At 38.5% G+C, this 21233-nt stretch overlaps 1 protein-coding gene across 1 annotated transcript in view; it reads right to left on the bottom strand.

Annotated features, from left to right (window-relative positions):
* Positions 1-10035, bottom strand: part of LOC110465962 (protogenin B-like) — a 70467-nt gene extending 60432 nt beyond the window's left edge. Inside the window, exon 1 of the mRNA XM_021522179.1 lies at positions 9726-10035. Within this exon, the coding sequence (XP_021377854.1) occupies positions 9726-9792 (67 nt within the window). The 5' untranslated portion in view covers positions 9793-10035. The remainder of the gene's footprint in view (positions 1-9725) is intronic.
* Positions 10036-21233: the final 11198 nt, after the last annotated feature.

Raw genomic sequence — 21233 nt, 5'->3', positions numbered from 1 at the left:
TTGCCCCACAAAGCTAACAAGGCAACACCTGTGTAACGATTTGCGCCAGGTAGATTTTCACCTGTCCCGAGTTAGGTCACATGGTCATCATGACCTAGCTCAGAATTGAATTTCCAGATAACACTGTGCCTGGCCCACAAAGACCTCTGCTCAAAGTTGTTTACCTACAAACTACTCCATGGGCGCTGCTGCTAGGAAGCTCTAGTTCAGTGAAGCATGGAGTTATATACAGCGATTCAACCACTCCATAGGCACTGCTGCTGGGTAGATCTAGTTCAGTGGAGCATGGAGTTATATACTGCCGATCCAACCACTCCATAGGCACTGCTGCTGGGTAGATCTAGTTCAGTAGAGCATGGAGTTATATACTGCCGATTCAACCACTCAATAGGCACGATTTAACCACTCCATAGGCACTGCTGCTAGGTAGATCTAGTTCAGTGGAGCATGGAGTTATATTCTGCCGATTCAACCACTCCATAGGCACAGCTGCTGGGTAGATCTAGTTCAGTGGAGCATGGAGTTGTATACTGCCGATTCAACCACTCCATAGGCACTGCTGATGGGTAGATCTAGTTCAGTGGAGCATGGAGTTATATTCTGCCGATTCAACCACTCCATAGGCACAGCTGCTGGGTAGATCTAGTTCAGTGGAGCATGGAGCTATATACTGCCGATTCAACCACTCCATAGGCACTGCTGCTGGGTAGATCTAGTTCAGTAGAGCATGGAGTTATATACTGCCGATTCAACCACTCCATAGGCACGATTTAACCACTCCATAGGCACTGCTGCTAGGTAGATCTAGTTCAGTGGAGCATGGAGTTATATACTGCTGATTCAACCACTCCATAGGCATTGCTCAAAGCAAACATCGCATGTTCAATTGTGCCAAGTTTAACTCATTTATCCCTAACATTTGAACTCTTCCAATTCAAAGGTTGGAATAGTTCATTGAGATTTCAGGTGTGAATGAGTTAGTGACATTATTGTAGTCTACATGTTCTCCCCGGGCACTGTTGATGCATAGGTGTCAACATCTGAAACTTCCAATGAGGGAGATCTTCCTCATTTCCAATGAGGCTGAAAGTGTGTGAAATGTGACTGAAACTGCTTAGCTCAATTATCTCCCATTTTATGTTTCAAAAAAACTCCAATAAGCATTCAATTGATTCAGACACAACTGTTATGATCATTACACACACCCTGCAGTAACTAGCAGATTATGAGACCGCAGGATGTAGATTTTGTGTGAGTTTGCACTTAGAATGAGTTAGCTTCAATGAAGATTGGTAAATTTTGGTCAGAATGAAGGAGCTTGATTCTGCCTCCTCATGATGGAGGGTTGACAGCTATGTTGATGCCTGGTCTAAATCTTCCTTTATAGCTTCATCGGTTACTATTCCATTGGTGTAAGGTTTACATACGTATTTCCAATTCACCCCTTATAATTAATAACTAATTGGAGGTTCTTATATACCGCTTTATCACAACCTAGTTCGTAGGTCGTCTCAAAGCGGTTCACAAATTATTATCCGTGGTTATAGGACCTTTGCAACCAGCCAATATCTTTCTCAACTCCCTGGGGAGCATACGGCCGGTGCTGTCATTTCGGTGCTCACAGCTAGCATTCAACAATTCTAGCACTACCCAACCACATACTCATTTACAGCTGAGTAGACTGGAACTAGTAGAGTTCAGTATCTTGCTCAAAGATACAACACAGTGCAGTGCCGTGGCTCGAACCCGCAACCCTTCAGTCACGAGCCCGGCGTCCTACCACTAGAACCTGCAACCCTTCGGTCACGAGCCCAGCGTCCTACCACTAGACTACTGTGCCCTTACGCTTGGACACTTTTCGAGGTCTGACTCAATGCAATGTTTGAATTGTTTACTAACAACTACCACCCAAAAGTCCATTTCTATTTTCTACTGTAGCACAAAGTTGGTGGGAGACTTCTGATTTTGGTCCCACAAAATTGAACATTTTGAACCAAAGAATTTGCTAAACTATTCCTATTTTTTAAGGTCTGATGGTTACATCTGGAAGAACAGCTCCAAAGATGCCATTTAAAAGTGTTATCTTTTCCCTAGCCTAGGGTGTATATATACACACATTTCATTCATAGTTTTAATTCTGGGCATGCACAGGAAAATTATAAAAAGTTGGCAAGTAAAATGTTGTTCCCCCACGCATGGATGGAGCATCAAATTGGGTTGAAAGTAATAAACCTCACATGTAAGGTCGGACCATTGTTCGTGAGGTACGGTGGCAAGGAGGTGGAGATTATAGACTACCACTCAATACAGAAATTAGGGATTATAAGGGTATTTTGCAAAACAGACCTTGGATCCAAATCGGGGAAAATATTAACATAATGAAGAAAATTAAGACTTTACTTAAGTCAAAATGGTAAAATGGACGGTGAATTGTTTAGAAAGTTTGGTATTCAATCTTTAAGGATTCTTAAAATAGATCAGAAAACTGACAACGTTTGTTTTACTTTCTGACAAAAATAAAAAATAAAACGGACAAATCAGGAACATGGCAGCCCATATTCTATAGGGAATGGTCCGTTTGAAAAGAGTGGTGATCACGATACAGCCCCAAATGTTTTACACATTTCTTAGGCCAAAAAAAAAAAGTTTTGTGTTTCAGGTGTCCCGACAGACTAGATTTTACTGCCGACCCCAGATATTTAATCACCTACTTGTATCTAAGATTAATTCATTAGCCAGGCAAAGTCCATAGCCACTCATTAAAATGTACTTCCTTCCTGTTTTGGGAGTCTGTCCCTATTCTTGACAAATTAATAGCCATTGTAATGTGTGAAAATGCACTGTAAAATTTCATATATAAAGCATAATATTTATTCACAAAATAAAATTGAAAAAATATTTTCTTACAGACCTAACCTATTTTTTTCAGGCATGTTACCTGAAACGCATACATGATAATTTTTTAACCTTATGTAGAACACTTTTTGAAAACGAGATATGTTTAAAAGTATAAGGGAATATATAGGTCCTTGACATGACCAAAATGATCCACAGTAAAAAACATTTGAATAAGCGGGACAAAAAGTCCAGCTTTCCTCCACCACTAAAACCTGGCACGTTCTTAAATGGCCATAGCTGTTAATAGGACGTAAAACACAAACAAACTAAACCAAACCAAAAAGTCCAGTCCATGTTTTATAAACGACCAGTCCATACTTTCTATGTCCAAACTTATTGACCATGTATGTGTATCACAAGTGTATTTACAGGGCCTACACTCTGACCTCAGTCAGTGACCTACAGGACACAGCCACCTTATCTAACCAGAGTGCTCATAAATTGCCCAGTATATACAGCCCTATAAAACCTCCTATCTCAATTACAAAGCTTGGGCAATAATCTTAAGAGATATTGGCCCTTCTTGTCCAAACATTTGACCAATTTTAGCCGAGTTCTAAATTTCTCAAGATAAAATTCTTTCTGAAACTGCATAAACTCTGAGTGAACAAGTTTAAATCTTGATTAGATTTTTCCCAGGAACTCTTAATTGAAACAGTTAATAAATTGGACCAAAGAAAATAATTTTTTGTCATTATGGTATATATATAGATTTTTTTCCTAATAGTCAGTTATAGACCTCTGTTTAAAAAATATAATTTCGGAATTCTGTGAACGCTTTGAAGACGCTGGACCCAGTTAACCCTTTCACCACTGTGGACCATAATAGACTCATCCAGATCAATGTATAGTAGAGTTTACTATAGTTACATGGGGTGAAAGGGTTAAAAATCATTAGGACGTAAATACTTGATATAATCTATGGAAAATGTAATCAATCACACTCTGAATAAGTTGTAAAATAATTAAATACATATTATAACTTAACAATTTCAGGAGCCATTGGCTTCTTTGTTTTATCATGATCATTGTGATACTTGTTAACCTTTGACCTTAATCTAAAACATCTGAAGTTATTTGGCCGAATTATTTATATATAGGCCAATGTTTACCTAGGCTCATGTTAACAGGAATGAACATCAAAGTCTGCGACACCGATGTTTACTCGTGGGACAGCCCCTGTGTAACATCGATGTTTACTCTGCTATACCTCCCACCAACTCCTTTCAAAAACTTTAAACATTCCTTCAACAGTTTTAGTGCAGACACCACAGACACAAATGTAGGCCAATCTTTGATACATCAGTGCCAGTGACACACATAGCCGGATATAGTTTTCATATTTACAAACTTACTAAACAAAAATTATACTACTGACACCTCAGCTTTTTTCATTTTACACCTTAAATATAAATACAAACTTTATTTATTTACAACTATTATGAAACCAGTTTTTTCAACTTGTATTAATCCCTCTTGTTAACCCGGATGGTATAGTGTACATGGGGGGTCTTCAGGGTTTTCATTAAGAACAGGCAGCCGGCCAAATGACTGGTTCAGACCTCAGTTTGGCCTGTTCAAATCACCTTTTCTTATATATCTCATGTACAGTTTTACGAAAGTTTGCCGGTTGAAAGTATCATTTGGTCTCTATTCAATTAGAAGTTACCGAGAAGCATGGGTCTCATTATGGGAAGAAACCAGAACCCAGAGAAAACCCACGTGGTCGGGCAGGTGACCCCATACCTTTTCACGTCCGATCGGGGAATCGAACCCCGGCCGCCTTGGTGAAAGGCAAGTGCGCTATCCACTGCACCACCCAAACTAATGTAACACCTACATCTGTCTTCATTGATCACCCACCAAACGAGGGACACTTCAATCAACACATGACAATTCCAATCCATAAATAAGAGATAATATTCCACCCGTCTATATTTGTCCATAAATTAAGTAACTCAGAAATATTGAAAGGTCCGATACATAATATATGTACATACTGCAGCCATTTTTATTGCAGATTATAAGATTGGGTAATTTTACTCTAGGGTTGTCGGATGACGCACTTGCCTTTCACCAAAGGTGGCCGGGGTTCAATTCCCCAATCAGAAGTGAAAGGCATGGAGTGACAACCTGCCCAACCTCTGGTCATTCCAGTTTCCTCCCACATTACGACCCGCTAACATTTAGGCCAACAGAGTGATTAGTATTAGTTGAAACAACTTATTCCATAATTGTTGTAAAATAATTAAAGTTTATTTATGGAAAATTTCATATATTTATACTCAAGGGGGGCTATTATATATATACTGCAGAAAAAAGTGACAACTGGTATTCTAGTTAGTAAATAGCACAAAGCTAAATTCTGTGATTTCATTTCAACAAATTTCATTGTTTAGAAAACAAATGGATTGGACAACGGGAAAGCCTATATATATATGTCCTCTCCAATCATTTTGTGATTGATAAAATGATCAAAAAGATATAACATCACATATTTACCTAATCAGGTCTTATACCTAGTTTAGGATCTGCTGCGCACATCGTCTATGAGGGGCCTTAACTCTTTCACCCCTATGTAAGTTTAGTAGACTCTACGATGCACGGATCTGGATGAGTCCATTATGGTCTACAGTGGTGAAAGGGTTAAGAATGGTATTTTATATTTTATTTCAAACCCACTGAATAATGTACTTTTATCAATGAGTGCAGGAAATACAACCTGTAACAGGGACTAATTTATTGGGGCAGACAAGACACGAAGGACATGTGTGAATTTGTTGTTTATGCCCACGAATTAAGTATCGAGTCAAAGGGTGGGGATCTCAACTCTCTCCATTTTATGACCCAGGAAGCAAGACCTCGGGGCCATCAGAGCTTATCCCAGTAGCTTGTGTGTATTTTATCTCTTCATGGCAAGCTATTGCATCATCTCTGGTCATGGGGGAGATATCTCAACTGTTTCTGTTATGACTAAACGAAAGCCCCCTGGGGAGGGGCTGGACCCCAGAGACAATCCTTGTAGCACTCTCACAAATTTATTCATTTATTCAAGCCTAGCAATACTGTATGTATGGTCATGATATGTATATATACACGTCACCTAAAAGTACACCTAAGTCAAGGTCATTCTTGATTACAGACTGTCTAGCTCCGAGGTCATTCTTGACCACAGACCATATCATGTCTCTTGGCTTTCAGTTCTTCAGAAGAAGTTGTCTGAAGTTGTTCACATTATGGACGCCTGTGTCCTTGAAATTAGATCAATGGTCAATTTGTTCGCAAACTTTGTCGGGTTCGATCCTTAGCAGGAACCAGTGAAATATCATGACTGCAGACATTTCAGTTCTTCTGAAAAAGTTTTTTTCTTCAGGAAAAGTTTTTTGATGACGAAAAGCTAACAAATACTTTAGACAGTGAGGTAGATATTGCAAAACTATTCTCTCTAAAAATTTAATTCATGTAGGTCAAAAGCAACTGTTCCAAATTTCTTGCATTTTATAATAGAGCAAGGATAATCATGGAGGGGGGCCGTAGGGCCACTGCACGACCCCTCAAAACTGAAATTGACTTGTCCAGGGCCACTGACCCCTCAAAAAAAATTTCATAAAATGGCCTCTGTTAATTCTGACATTGACTGAAAATAGCGGAAATGACCCACTGCTCTCTCAACCTCCAGGATTGTCCCTGTGAGAGTGGTGATTGACAGGTGTGATATACAAGTGACAAAACAAGTAAGACATGGTTGTGTCAATGTATCAGATCTGTCCTGTAATATATATATAATTACAAAGTCATTTTTTTCAAATTTCATGAGCTGATTGGTCAAGTAGTTTACACTCCAGCCTTCCACGCAAGTGGCAGGGGTTCGATCCCCGAAGTCGTCATATACAAGTATATTCAGAGAAAATGTTTTTCTCCTGCCCACACAACTCCAACAACCCGGTGGAGTATACAACAGTCTGGGGTGGATGTTGCTGTATCTGTGCTGTAGCATTCAAGTGAGGTGGCACTTTAAATGATGCCATTGGAAGCACGATCCCATTACAAACAGATCTAGAACACATTACATCTCCAGCACACACGCATAGGGAGATATTAGCCAGGTGGCATAGAACTAGTAGTTAGTGCCTGATAAGGCAGCTCCTGTGAATTCCTCAAAAATTGTATTGATTAATGTATATATTCTAATTGTATTGATTGTACATCTATGTACTGTAAAGCACTTTAGAGGGGCTTATGTTAGCTAGATAGGGCGCTATAGTAAATGTATATTATTATTATTATAAATTTTATGGCGTCAACAGTTGCACATCAGAACAGATCCAAAACTGGTTCATCACAATGTAGTAGTCTTCAGCTGGAGATCTACATTAACTCATTCACCCCTGAACTTTCATAATGAACTATTCCAACCTTTGAATTGGAAGAGTTCAAATGTGTCTTCAGGGGTGTTTGAGTTAATATGAATTTTTATAATTATTGAATAAATTACAGAACAGTTCAACTCCGATAGATACTGTACAGCAGGTACACGTTGATCAGCATACCGACATGTACAGGTGTGTATGCATGTAATAAACGACCGATATGTACATCATGAATATATATATTCATAAGGGGATCAAACCACTTTGTGTACAAACATATGTTATAATGATGCACAGTCGTAGCTGGATTGATATTTACCGTCGGAATAATAAAATAATAAAGATGAAATTCAATTGTTGAATTTTACAAAAGAACATCAGAAAAAAACAAAATCGGATACCATCTTTACTTGTTATATCTTCTCATTCACGATACATTTTTTATGAAATATTTTTGTACTTTTGAACGTTATTCCCAGGATTTGGGTCATAAACTTGACTGAATACTGAGAACACCGCAATCTGCACAAAAATATTAAACAACCGAATATGAAACTGATAAACAAAGTCATTAACTAATTCACCCCTGAAATTTCATAATGAACTATCCCAACCTTTGAATTGGGAGGAGTTCAAATGCATCTGCAGGGGTGACAGAGTTATGCCAACAGTCACCTCATCTGCACTATCTAAATAGAAAATCTGCAGCTTTCAAGTTTGAATGCATTTAATACAGAGTCCTGTTTTGATTGCGATTGGTCAATACCAACCGCGTTATTTCACACTGTGACACGAATCACTTCTGATTGGACATCAGTGTGAAAGATATGAGTTCCATCAAGTTGATAGAAATGATTTTCTTAATATCTAAAAATCGAAAATATTGATGTTTCTTTCATCAATCATAAAATCTCGGATGTAATCGTTTTTACTGAACAAACATTTTATCATAATAATATTTAGAATTTTTAATAGTATAATCATATGATAACCTAGATTGCTAATTCATATTTACGGGACGAATATTATATAAACTATTAAATCCTGCTATAAAGATATAATCATAAATGTATGTTTGTATTGAACGAATATTTCATCGTAACATAATACAGTGATAATAAATTATCAATCTCGGCGTAATTCTTCCGTGCAAACACAATCAAAACAGAGGTGTCTTTGTGTCTCCAGCCTCGCAGAGGGAAAGAGCATTCACCATCACCGTAACAAGGAGAGCACCAACGCTCATCTCCTAGTTACCAGTAGTATAACAGATAAAATTGATTTTTTTGCACACTCCCTCAGTATTGTAGAATGTGTGTGTTTTCTAAGCAAAATCTAAAAATAGACATCTCCTACAAAAAATCAATATATTTACACCATGTTCCTACTGATTCTTCAATTACCACCAAAATCTGCCAACCAGAAAATCCGCTACAAAGTATTTTGAAATATGTGTACGAGTTCAGGCTAACGTGACCTGGTATAGCCAACACACATCAACAAAGTAACACAATACGTCGACATACATCGCATCACAACACTAAGATGCTTTCACTTCAAAAAAATCACAAATGTTTAAAAATCGCTCTCAACAAAAATAAACAACAATTAAATCGTTACAGAACTCGGCCATGCCTTTCATTTCACACCCAACTATACACCAACAGTACTGGCGATTTTCAGTTTTTTCCAAAATGGCTTCCCGTGCTAAGCGGGTCATTCGAGGGTATCCTGCTATTCCCTAACCTTGCCCGAACCATTCTGACCCAGAAAATATCACTCGGCAAAACACAATAGACCTAGCGTCTTCCGACGGCTCCTATCCCCCACCGACAGATTCTACAGCACTGAAATACTTGACAAGGGTTTCTTAGAATGATTCTCGATATAATTTACACACAGGGCAATATTTTTATTAATGAGGAGATGGTCAAATCGGCCGGTTTCGTTGCAATACACACACACGGTAGTTCAGTGTATTGTATACACACGTGTCGCTCGATGCATTTTTCATGTTAAAACATACACGCGAGATTGTTTACATTTCATTACACATCTGAAAATCAATATAATAAACAATACACGTAGATACACTTAATTCTAGAATCAAAACAATGAGGATATCATCGCTACGTAACCTACATATTACTCATTTTTTTCGCCCGTCGAGTACAATACACATATATACAAGCGCTTGTAAAGTGGGTAAAAAAAATCAAAACAAACGCCGAACGACATCTAATACATCTAACAACACAATATCGACGGGTTTATGGGCATGATTGTAAGATCACAGTAACAACACGATTGCAGAATGGACGAACAAGTCGGTGGTCAATGGGAGCCTTACTAAAGGTTATCCTTCTCCCCGTCCCTCGACCGACATGTTGTTTTTGTAACATAGGTCACGTCCACAGAGCTAACGCCAAACTCTCAACAAGAAACATGGGTACTTACCTTGAACGGGCAAATCCAGCACTATGATCGTAAACACAGACACAAGATATAAAAGTGGGGACGCCATATATGAAGAAACATGAGGAAAATATTCACGGTAAACCAAGCCCGAACCTTAATACATTAGAATTGCTCAGAGAATGAATGTGATCGCTGAACCGTGTTACATTCTCGTAAACTAGGGCCGATCATTCGAGCGCGCTAGCATGGCGGTCCAACGGATATCTCTGGTAACAGAAAGGACATCCTTCCGAATTATCACAGTGTCCGAACGAATAAAAATGGAACCCCAAGAAAGAGAATATTTTTTTTGTTATCATTGTCGATTTCTTTTGCATTGGGCATGCGCCACTTTTAAATTATCGCAAGATGGAGGTCGGAGTTTTCTAGGGCGGTTGTACAATAACTGGAATGGCTCTGGCAAACACGAGGTCAAAGTGGGGTGCTTATTCCCGCGAAAATGTCAGCAAAAACCATGACTCTATCATTGATAACGCTATATTTATTTGACCACGAGGATATGTAAACAGATAGCTTTGTTTACAAACAGGAAAGAGTTATTAATATCATAAAAATATGTATATTGAATTGTATGATGACAGCCGTATCATAACCGACATGTAAAATAACTCATTCATTCACACATTTTTTTTAACGTTTAGAAATATTTCTGCGAACGACCTGTGTTCAACTGACGCTTGATACGACACAGATCATGGTGTCAGCTTGAAGGCGTATATGTGTATAAATTAGCAAGACTGTTAAGCATAATTTATAGCACGAATATAGATTATAATTTCTCATAAGTATCATGTTCTGATACCAACGAAAACTAAGTGCAATTATCGGGGCTGAAGAGAGGGGTTATCTTTGAAAAGATCTCAGGTAGTCTTCCAGCACGTGTTTGGTTTACCGTAAGAGATTAGATAGAGATAGCAGTGACCGTGATTGTAAACAATCACAATAACAACATATTAGTGTTGGACGTTTTGTGAATGGTAGTCGATTGATTAACTTCAATAATTATAATTCCATCCGGCAAAAAAACAAAACACTTTAAGAATTTGAATATCATTAATTAAATCCGGCAATAGAAAATCGCTTTATTTGAGAATGAATGTTTTTTTAATTCTCGTAATATATTATTATATTTGAACAATGTATTATTTTATGTTACTTTGTAAGGAGGACAATAATTACAGAAAACGTAAAAGTAACTTTTATTGAGAATGAGTATGTGCCAAACATTGTTGATATTTTCAACAATGTTCAACTACAGTAACAATATGTTGATGTATTATTAAAAGTACAAATTGATCCTTGTGCTCAACACCATGGCTCTACGGTACATTGTCGCGGGTGTGGATGGGGGTATCGGTGCAGGTGTGTGTGAGAAGGGAGGGGGTTGAACGTGTGTAACTCGTGTAGGTGGTATGTTATGCTAGATGAGATGACCTTATAATGACCTTATAATGTTTGTTTACTTTCTAATTATTCTAAAAAAATATATAAAAAATAACAACAAATCTTTAAAATATGTCTGACCAACGATATCAGATGTCAATTATTGCTTATTAAAAGCACCCCCACCTCACTATTTTCTTCTTTCTTTCTTTTTCCACGTCGCCTAATTCCGGCGTGGTTGTGCACTGCATAATCTTTTTGAAACAAACAAATTAACATTCTTCTTACAATATTCCATTCTACTTATTAATTATCTACTTCAACAAATTGAAGCCATGTAACGAATTGCTGTGACACGAAAAAAAGACTAAAAAAACAAATACATGGTGGTGAAACTAGAGCGTTGTTTCGTTGATTTGGAGGACTGTACGAACGGAGAACGTATATAGGGATTATTCACTTGTGATGCTAATTAATAATCATCATCATTATCATATAATATCATTTCCGCTCCCCGGTGACCTTTTACCCCTACCCCCTTCTCTTGTCGTCACCCAGGGGCTATCTAAGACTCAAAACAACCCATCACCTCATCTCCACCCATCCCCGTAACCCAGGGGCTATCTTAGACTCAAAACAACCCATCACCTCATCTCCACCCATCCCCGTCACACAGGGGCTATCTTAGACTCAAAACAACCAATCACCCCCATCTCCACCCATTCCCGTCACCCACGGGCTGTCTTAGACTCCAAACCACCATCATCCCATCTCCAACTATCCCCGTCACCCAGGGACTATCTTAGACTCCAAACAACCCATCACCTCATATCCACCTATCCCCGTAACCCAGGGGCTATCTTAGACTCATCACCTCATCTCCACCCATCCCCGTCACACAGGGGCTATCTTATACTCAAAACAACCAATCACCCCATCTCCACCCATCCCCGTCACCGACGGGCTATCATTGACTCCAAACCACCATCATCCCATCTCCACCATCCCCGTCACCCTGGGGCTATCCTAGACTCCAAACCACCATTATCCCATCTCCACCTATCCTCGTCACCCAATGGGCTAACCTAGACTCCAAACCACCCTTCGTCCCATCTCCACCTATCCCCGTCACCCTGGTGCTATTCTAGACTCCACCACCAACCCTGTTGCTTTGACAACACTCGGGGGCCTACCTGTTTTCACCACCGAGCACCCCGACTCCATCTCAGCTCGTCATTGCCGCCAAACAGAGTTTCCAAAACCCTACCCCCAACCATCACCCCGACCCCAACCTTTCACGCCACCCAAAGCCTAGCACACACACCATCCCTATACCCTGCTGTTTCCCGTCAGTAAGGGGCTTTCTCAGACCCTATAACCACCCTCCCACCGTTCGACGTTCACCCTTTATTCCATCCTCGTCCACCGCCATTAGCCCGGAGGTGGTGAGTTGACAAGACGCATCCGGGATCGAAAGCATACCTGGCAATTAACACCTTATCTAACTTGATGCACGTGGTTTATAACACCTGATGTAGCGTTTAATACACCTGGTAATTAACACCTGGGAAAACTGTCGTACCTGATTTATTAATTAGCACCTGGACGGTAAATTACATAGGCAAATAACAATAACAATAAGGGCGTGTAATGTACCTCACAAATAACACCTGGGGAAATTGATGTCCACGAGAGAGCGCGCGGCCAGGTACGATAACACTTAACATCTTCTACTGTTATCTGGGTAAACAACAACATATACCGTTAATCATTTCCATCTACCTGGCCAAATTTTGTAGGACCCGAGTTGACCAATGATACATGTTACATTAGTGTCACTGGAAAACGACATCTCGACCACATAAAAATACAAGCGGTCACGAATGCATTTAATTCATTCAAAAGTTCACTATTTTGATGTATTCAGAGGTGTATGCATTCATTACTACCTCAAATCTTCAATATTTCTCATTATTAGTTTAGTTTAAACATATTAATTGCCAAAAGTAGACAAAGGGATCAGGCGCACGTTATTACAACTTATCAACGGCTTCTCTCATTATTAATATAATGATTCAACACACAAACCTGTAAGTGAAGTGGTACGTGAACAATACGTTTTCCCCATTATTCCCAGTAACAAATATAAATATTGCCCAAGATTTCACATTTCTTTCATAGAATTCGTACTCAGTAATTTCTGTACTTAAACAGAAAACTGGCATTTCTGTGATGAATTTAAGTCATAGTAATGAATACACGGAAACTGTCAAATAAATCAGTACTTAATTCCCGAGGTCACCAGAATTAAAATGACGACATGATCGTCAGAGATCAGATGCGTAGTTCGTAGGTCGTCTCAAAGCGATTCACAACCTAGTTCGCAGGTCGTCTCAAAGCGATTCACAAATTATTATCCGTGGTTATAGGGCCTTTGCAACCAGCAAATATCTTTCTCAACTCCCTGGGTAGTATACAGCCGGTGCTGCCATTTCGGCGCTCACAGCTAGCATTCAACAATTCTACCACTGCCCAACCACGTACTCGGTCACAGTGCCGTGACGTGTCTCGAACCCGTAACCCTTCGGTCACGAGCCCGGCGTTCTACCACTAGACGAACGTGCCTCCACCATTTTTACATTTATTTTACATTTGACCTAGAGGTGAAGGTCACGGTGACCTAAATATAGTTCACTGCAATCTGTGGGCGTTGCAGTTACTGTTTCAGTATCATCGTATCTTTAATGGTTTTAAATCTACATATCAGACGAGATTTCATAAAACATTGTACTTATTTGACCTTTGACCCGGAGCCGAAGGTCTGCAGTGTGAAAACATGACCGAGGCTGATGCAGGAACGTTTCAGGTTTCATCACAATATCTTTTATAGTTCAAAATTTTTGGCTAAAACACGATTTGTTTTCTCTGTAAGTTTTACATTTTTTTCTTTTTTGACCTTGAGGTCAAGGTCATGACGAATTAATAAGAGTGACGACGATGCAGGTATACTTCAAGTTTCGTCAATACATCTTCAACAGTTTAAAATTTACATCTTGGAAGCTACCTCACAAAAGTGTACTTATTTGACCTTTAACCTAGAGGTGAGGTCATGATGACCTAATTACAGTACACTGCAACCTCCTGTGACTGACGTAGGTAAACTAAATCACCGAGATATATCTTATCACAAAATGTACTGTGTTATCCTATGAATATACCCTTGTCATATTTTTTACGTATTAAATCAGCCCTGTGATTGGTTGTAAGTTTCAATTAATTCAATTGTGACGCCACAGACATTTTTACATTTCAACGTTGCATGAAAATTGTCGTTTCACACGAATAAATACCACAAATCTTGATTATGTGATAAAAAGGATCTTACACTCGTTTTCATTTCATATGAAATGTATGAACCTCGTCACGGATTTTTCATTTTAGCTCGCCAGAGGCTCGCTTAATTGAAAAATTCGAAGACTTGTTTCATAAATCTCATGAAATGGATACTCATTTAAGATCCTGTATATATAAGGAGAAGAACCACTACTATCTATTAATGTGTGTCATTCATCGTTATCATATACTAATACGTTTCTACCGTAATTTTACTGATTTATATCAATACATTTTCTACCCAAAATAGGTGATTAGTGTTGTTGCATTGCCTGGATGCAATCGATGACAAATTCTGTCAACGTTCAATAAATTTAAAACACTATTGAAGGAAGTCTGTGGCCAGTGGATAAACGCAATCGGCTTTCGATTCCCGATCGGACGTGAAAAGGTATGGGGTCTGTCACCTGCCTGAGCACATGGGTTTTCTCCGGGTACTCCGGTTTCCTCCCACATTGAGACCGTTTGCGAGCTAAAAACTGGACAAAGAAGAGATGTAAATATAAGTTGAAATCACTTAATTCATATTTGTTGTATTCTTCTCTTTCTGAAATGATTTATTAACGTTATTGTCACACTAATGAACAGGTTTCCGATTCATGGTTACAGGTTTCCGATTCATGGTTACAGGTTTCCGATTCATGCTCACAGGTTTCCGATTCCTGGTTACAGGTTTCTGATTCATGGTTACAGGTTTCCGATTCCTGGTTACAGGTTTCCGATTCATGGTTACAGGTTTCTGATTCATGCTCACAGGTTTCCGATTCATGGTTACAGGTTTCCGATTCATGCTCACAGGTTTCCGATTCCTGGTTACAGGTTTCTGATTCATGGTTACAGGTTTCAGATTCCTGGTTACAGGTTTCCGATTCATGGTTACAGGTTTCCGATTCATGATAACAGGTTTCTGATTCATGGTTACAGGTTTCCGATTCATGGTTACAGGTTTCTGATTCATGGTTACAAGTTTCCGGTTCATGCTCACGGGTTTCTGATTCATGGTTACAGGTTTCTGATTCATGGTTACAGGTTTCCGATTCATGATTACAGGTTTCCGATTCATGGTTACAGGTTTCCGATTCATGGTTACGATTTCCGATTCATGGTTACAGGTTTCTGATTCATGGTTACAGTTTTCCGATTCATGGTTACAGGTTTCCGATTCATGGTTACAGGTTTCTGATTCATGGTTACAGATTTCCGATTCATGGTTACAGGTTTCCGATTCATGCTCACAGTTTTCCGATTCATGGTTACAGGTTGCCGATTCATGGTTACAGGTTTCCGATTCATGCTCACAGGTTTCCGATTCCTGGTCACAGGTTTCTGATTCCTGGTTACAGGTTTCCGATTCCTGGTTACAGGTTTCCGATACATGGTTACAGGTTTCTGATTCATGCTCACAGGTTTCCGATTCATGGTTACAGGTTTCCGATTCATGCTCACAGTTTTCCGATTCATGGTTACAGGTTGCCAATTCATGGTTACAGGTTTCCGATTCATGGGTACAGGGTTCTGATTCATGGTTACAGTTTTCCTATTCATGCTCACAGGTTTCTGATTCATGGTTACAGGTTTCCGATTCATGGGTCCAGGTTTCCGATTCATGGTTACAGGTTTCTGATTCATGGTTACAGTTTTCCTATTCATGCTCACAGGTTTCTGATTCATGGTTACAGGTTTCCGATTCATGGTTACAGGTTTCTGATTCATTGTAACAGGTTTCTGATTCATGCTCACAGGTTTCCGATTCATGATCACAGGTTTCCGATTCATGGTTACAGGTTTCCGATTCATGGTTACAGGTTTCCGATTCATGCTCACAGGTTTCCGATTCATGGTTACAGGTTTCCGATTCATGGTTACAGATTTCCGATTCATGGTTACAGGTTTCTGATTCATGGTTACAGGTTTCCGATTCATGGTTACAGGTTTCCGATTCATGGTTACAGGTTTCCGATTCATGGTTACAGGTTTCCGATTCATGGTTACAGGTTTCCGATTCATGGTTACAGGTTTCCGATTCATGGTTACAGGTTTCCGATTCATGGTTACAGGTTTCCGATTCATGGTTACAGGTTTCCGATTCATGGTTACAGGTTTCCGATTCATGGTTACAGGTTTCCGATTCATGGTTACAGGTTTCCGATTCATGGTTACAGGTTTCCGATTCATGGTTACAGGTTTCCGATTCATGGTTACAGGTTTCCGATTCATGGTTACAGGTTTCCGATTCATGGTTACAGGTTTCCGATTCATGGTTACAGGTTTCCGATTCATGGTCACAGTTTTCCGATTCATGGTTACCAATTTCCGATTCATGGTTACAGGTTTCCGATTCACGGTTACAGGTTTCTGATTCATGGTTACAGTTTTCCGATTCATGGTTACAGTTTTTCGGCCGTGGTACGCGGAACCTTACTGAGAAATGTGCTCCTTTGGTATAAAACAGTTACACACACCTCTTTATTGCATTACATTAGCGCTGATGTTTAAAAAGTGACGACATTTTTTCACCTTATTGGGACCTCAGAAAAAGGACATTTGTTCTGTATTGTATCATACCCTCCCTAATTAGGAGAGAGACTCCTGATTTTGGACCCTAGAATTGAGCATTTTCAACCAGTGAATTTCCTAAACTATTCCTATTTTCTAAGATCCAATGAGACAGCTCAAAAGATTGGTTCCATGCATTGGGAAATTGACCAGTCACAAGGCTGATGGACAGTAATACATGCGCTTTGAGGATTATCAAAGATCTACTACCACGCGATTCACTTTGACTTTTTATCAAACCGTTACTTTGAGATCAGAGTTATCCATGATGTTCAAACACTTATATATATATGTCGCTTAATTATATTTGAGAATAATAAAATGCAATTGTACCGTATGATCCAGGAAGATTTTCATACAGGAAGTATAATTATATCACGAGAAAATTCAAGTGCACAAAAATATCTATACTGAGGACCTTTGGGATTTCTAAAATGGCCATTAATGGAAAATAAATCACGTTATAAAACGCCTTTTTTTAATGGATACGAAAAATGCTCCACTTGTGTTCCTAATGGTTTCGAGTTAAAATGACAAGGAGCGTTTCCGGCCTCTTGGGGATTTATAATTACCTAGTTGTTATATTCGTAATCCGGAAATAATGAATAAAGTAAATAAGATATTTTAAATTCTTTTGACAACTGGTTTAGGAGATATGGCATTAAAAAGAAAGACACAAACCCGCAGTTTCATGATAATTTGCGTGAATCTCGACCGTTGTGCGCTATTTGGTTGAAAATTGGCCATTTTGAAGGAAACTAACAACACACTTTTCAACTTTTGAAAGCCTCCGCATGCAACAAAACAAAAAATATTCGACATGCTTAAGCATTGAGATGTCAGTGTTCGTTCGGAGAAAGGATTTTCTGTTTGTCACATGCGGAGGCCTTCATTTCTGCATGCTTACTGTCCCAAAGCACCATATTTGGCTATTTCTGCATAGCAACGCAGTTATGTTGCTATGGTAGGGCATGTACGCCTGCGCATTGGGAAAATCTGAACAAAGAAAGATAGCACCAATTAACCAATATGGTGTTTATACAGAAAGCGGTAAATAAATTCAAGTTAAATGTTTTACTTTTTTGTATCCCCAAAATGACCCATATCGCGAGCATGGCTACACAACACGACGCTGGCAATCCTTTGAATACGTCTGACCCAAACAATAACGCAATATACAAGTGCTGCAACACAAACATAATAACCTCTTTGCTAAGATTGAGATGTTCACGTATACAGTTTTCCTAGATAAAAGCAAATAGATAAATAAAAAATAAAAATAAAATCGAATACTTTGAAAAGGGTAATTTTAATCCCGTCTTTCCATTTTGATATCAATTTTAGGTGTTCTTCAAGGATGCGTACTTGTTGTGTCACTAAAAGCATTTTTTCTCATTATTTCTCTACATGATCAAATATTGATTTGCAAAATCTGTCTGATGTTAATATACATGTATATAGATGTACCGAGTGACATTGACCTGTACTTCCGGTGGTCTTGAGGTCACAAAGTGAATGTCCGGTCACAGAATTGACCGGCCCCAGTATAAGCTGTCCGCAGTATGTGTTTGACCTGTATTGTTTTTTTACAACGTACTATAATACGTACACAGAATAACTCGGACAATATCTTAATCTTTCGTCGTTGTTTATCTCCAGGTTAAAATCATGTGTTGTGGTAGTATTACTCACAGGGACATGACAATTTGTCACAGCTATATAATTGGACCCACAGGGACCTGATAATTTGTTACAGCTATATTTGGACATACACTAAGATGTTCAGAGTAATTGTACATGTTTTAGGGGTTTAAATCGACTTTCTGTAAAAATGCATATCTTGTATTTGTAATCATTGGGGATGGCATTTTTATAGGTCTAAACACAGTGACATGATAATTTGTTACAGCTATATTTAGTCCTAAACTAAGGTGTTCAGAGTTATTTTTACGTACCAATGATTATATATACGAGAAGGGTGGAAAGCATTCGATGTCGAAAAGTCGACCCACCTAGCTTTCTTGCATCAAAAACAATATTTCTAGTTGACGTACGAACAAATGCTTAGTACCGTTTGAAAGATGGATACGTTTTCTTTTAAAAACCTCCTATATGCACGTAAAATGTATTCTCCTTCCGCGGACATGATCTCCGTTTCCTCCAAAAGCACACGCCATTTCAGAGTTTTAAAGTTTTTCGCAGTCATCGTGCCACTTTTTGTATATTAATGAGGTTGATGTCAGCCACGTGCCGAAACATGCAGTGTTGGTTGGTTTAGCGAAAAAATAGCTCAGGTCCCTGTGGGTCCAAATATGGCTCTGACAAATTCTCAAGTCCCTGTGGTTATTATTCTCTGGTCTCTCGAGGTTAACAAGTATGAACAAGTTTCACCAAGATTTTCTTATTTTTTTACGATCACGTGACACGCCAAAGTGTGCGATAGCAGGTCAAATATTGCTGTGCATGGAGAGACAACAATACATAGCACAACATGGCTAGAGTCCTCGGGGTCCTTTTCAAGCCCAGAATTTCTGAAGGGTCCCAGTTTTTCTTTCAATAATTGAATTTGAACTGTTCGAAAAGTTCCGATTGGAAGAAAAACTTTACATAGAATGTGAAATTTATAACTTTAGAAATCGACTCACTTTTGTTAAAAATGGAGAATTACGTATTAAGAACACGTCGTTCATTTTCAGGTATACATTTCATTATCAGGAAACAAATTTTTATTTCAAATGATCACATTACCTTTCGGGGGAAAAAAATGAATCAGATAAAACAACAAATAACCGATTTAAGTTCGGTTTAAAACGAACCTGTAACTAAACTGTCTGTAGGTAACAGAACATTTGATATAATACATACTATACTCCGTCACGTCTGTAGCGCGTTGAATGCAGATCTTTTCAAGTGTAATTTAGTCTTATCACCAGCATGTAACTGTTCTTTCTCAATAGAAAACCATTTTCATTAATTTTTTTCAGTGTTATATATCCAACCACTGTCGGGATATTCTTTTCAGACAATTGTCTAGATATGATATAGTCATTGATCTAGATGTACTGTTGAACGGTTCTATTAATCTGAACCAGACTGATAATGATAATATACGGTTGTTTGTACAAGAGTATATCAAAAATACGAATCGTTTTGCATAATCTGCTTCAGTATCAAATAATAAAGACAAATCACCACTATTATGCTTAATTATACATGTACATACTTTAATTGTTAGGTATGACATTCATACTATATCTATGCCATTTTAAGTGAAATTCCTTGAACTAGTACTGATATAAGGGAAATGCATTTTTCCATCTGTATACATTAATGTTAAGTTTTATAAATATGTATATATAATATTTATATCAACTGTTCATGAAATGCTGCCATATATGTATGTTACCATTGTATAATAGTTTATGGAAGAGTACGTTTCTAAGTTGTTTAACTTGTGTCCAATTCCATTTGGATTTTTCAAATAAGATATGTTTAAACTAAAGAGGATGACAAAGGAGACTCTTAGTTGACCCCACTTTTAAAATAAGCTTCTACCAATGGTCATCGACATTTGTTGTGGTCAGTGGGTAATCTCTAATCCGGCCTGGTCAGTTATAATTACAGTCTTTACATACCAGGCCTCGGTGTCACAAACCCTCACCTAAGCCTTGATAATCTTCAGTTTTATTTGTATTTGTTTTTCAGTAACTGAAGATTTTTTCGATAATGCGTCCTAATCGAAAACTGAAGTTTAGAAATTCGGTCAAGTTAAGGAAGGTTTGAAAAACAGTGGTCAAGTTAAGGAAGGTTTGATAAACAGTGGTCAAGTTAAGGAAGGTTTGATAAACAGTGGTCAAGTTAAGGAAGGTTTGAAAAATAGTGGTCAAGGGAATATAATCAAATCTCGAATTAATGTTCGGTCAAAGCTTGTTGCTACCTTACTCATTATACAAGAAACCATCTCCATACTCCTGTCCTCCCCCTCCCACATAATCCAACATTGGAGTTCTCTCCCTTTAAGAATTATCAATGCACAATTTCTTTAACTTACCGTGTTTTATCGCGCATTATGATTTGTTTGCTTGCAAAGGTGTGTCATTTAAATAGAACATTAGTGACATAAAAAACAGTTCAATGCTTAAATGGATATGGGGG

Source organism: Mizuhopecten yessoensis, unplaced genomic scaffold (genome assembly GCF_002113885.1).
Source record: "Mizuhopecten yessoensis strain PY_sf001 unplaced genomic scaffold, ASM211388v2 scaffold11109, whole genome shotgun sequence".
Taxonomy (NCBI): domain Eukaryota; kingdom Metazoa; phylum Mollusca; class Bivalvia; order Pectinida; family Pectinidae; genus Mizuhopecten; species Mizuhopecten yessoensis.
The sequence above is the reverse complement of the archived record's forward strand: the minus strand, read 5'-3'. Positions and strand labels throughout refer to the sequence as shown.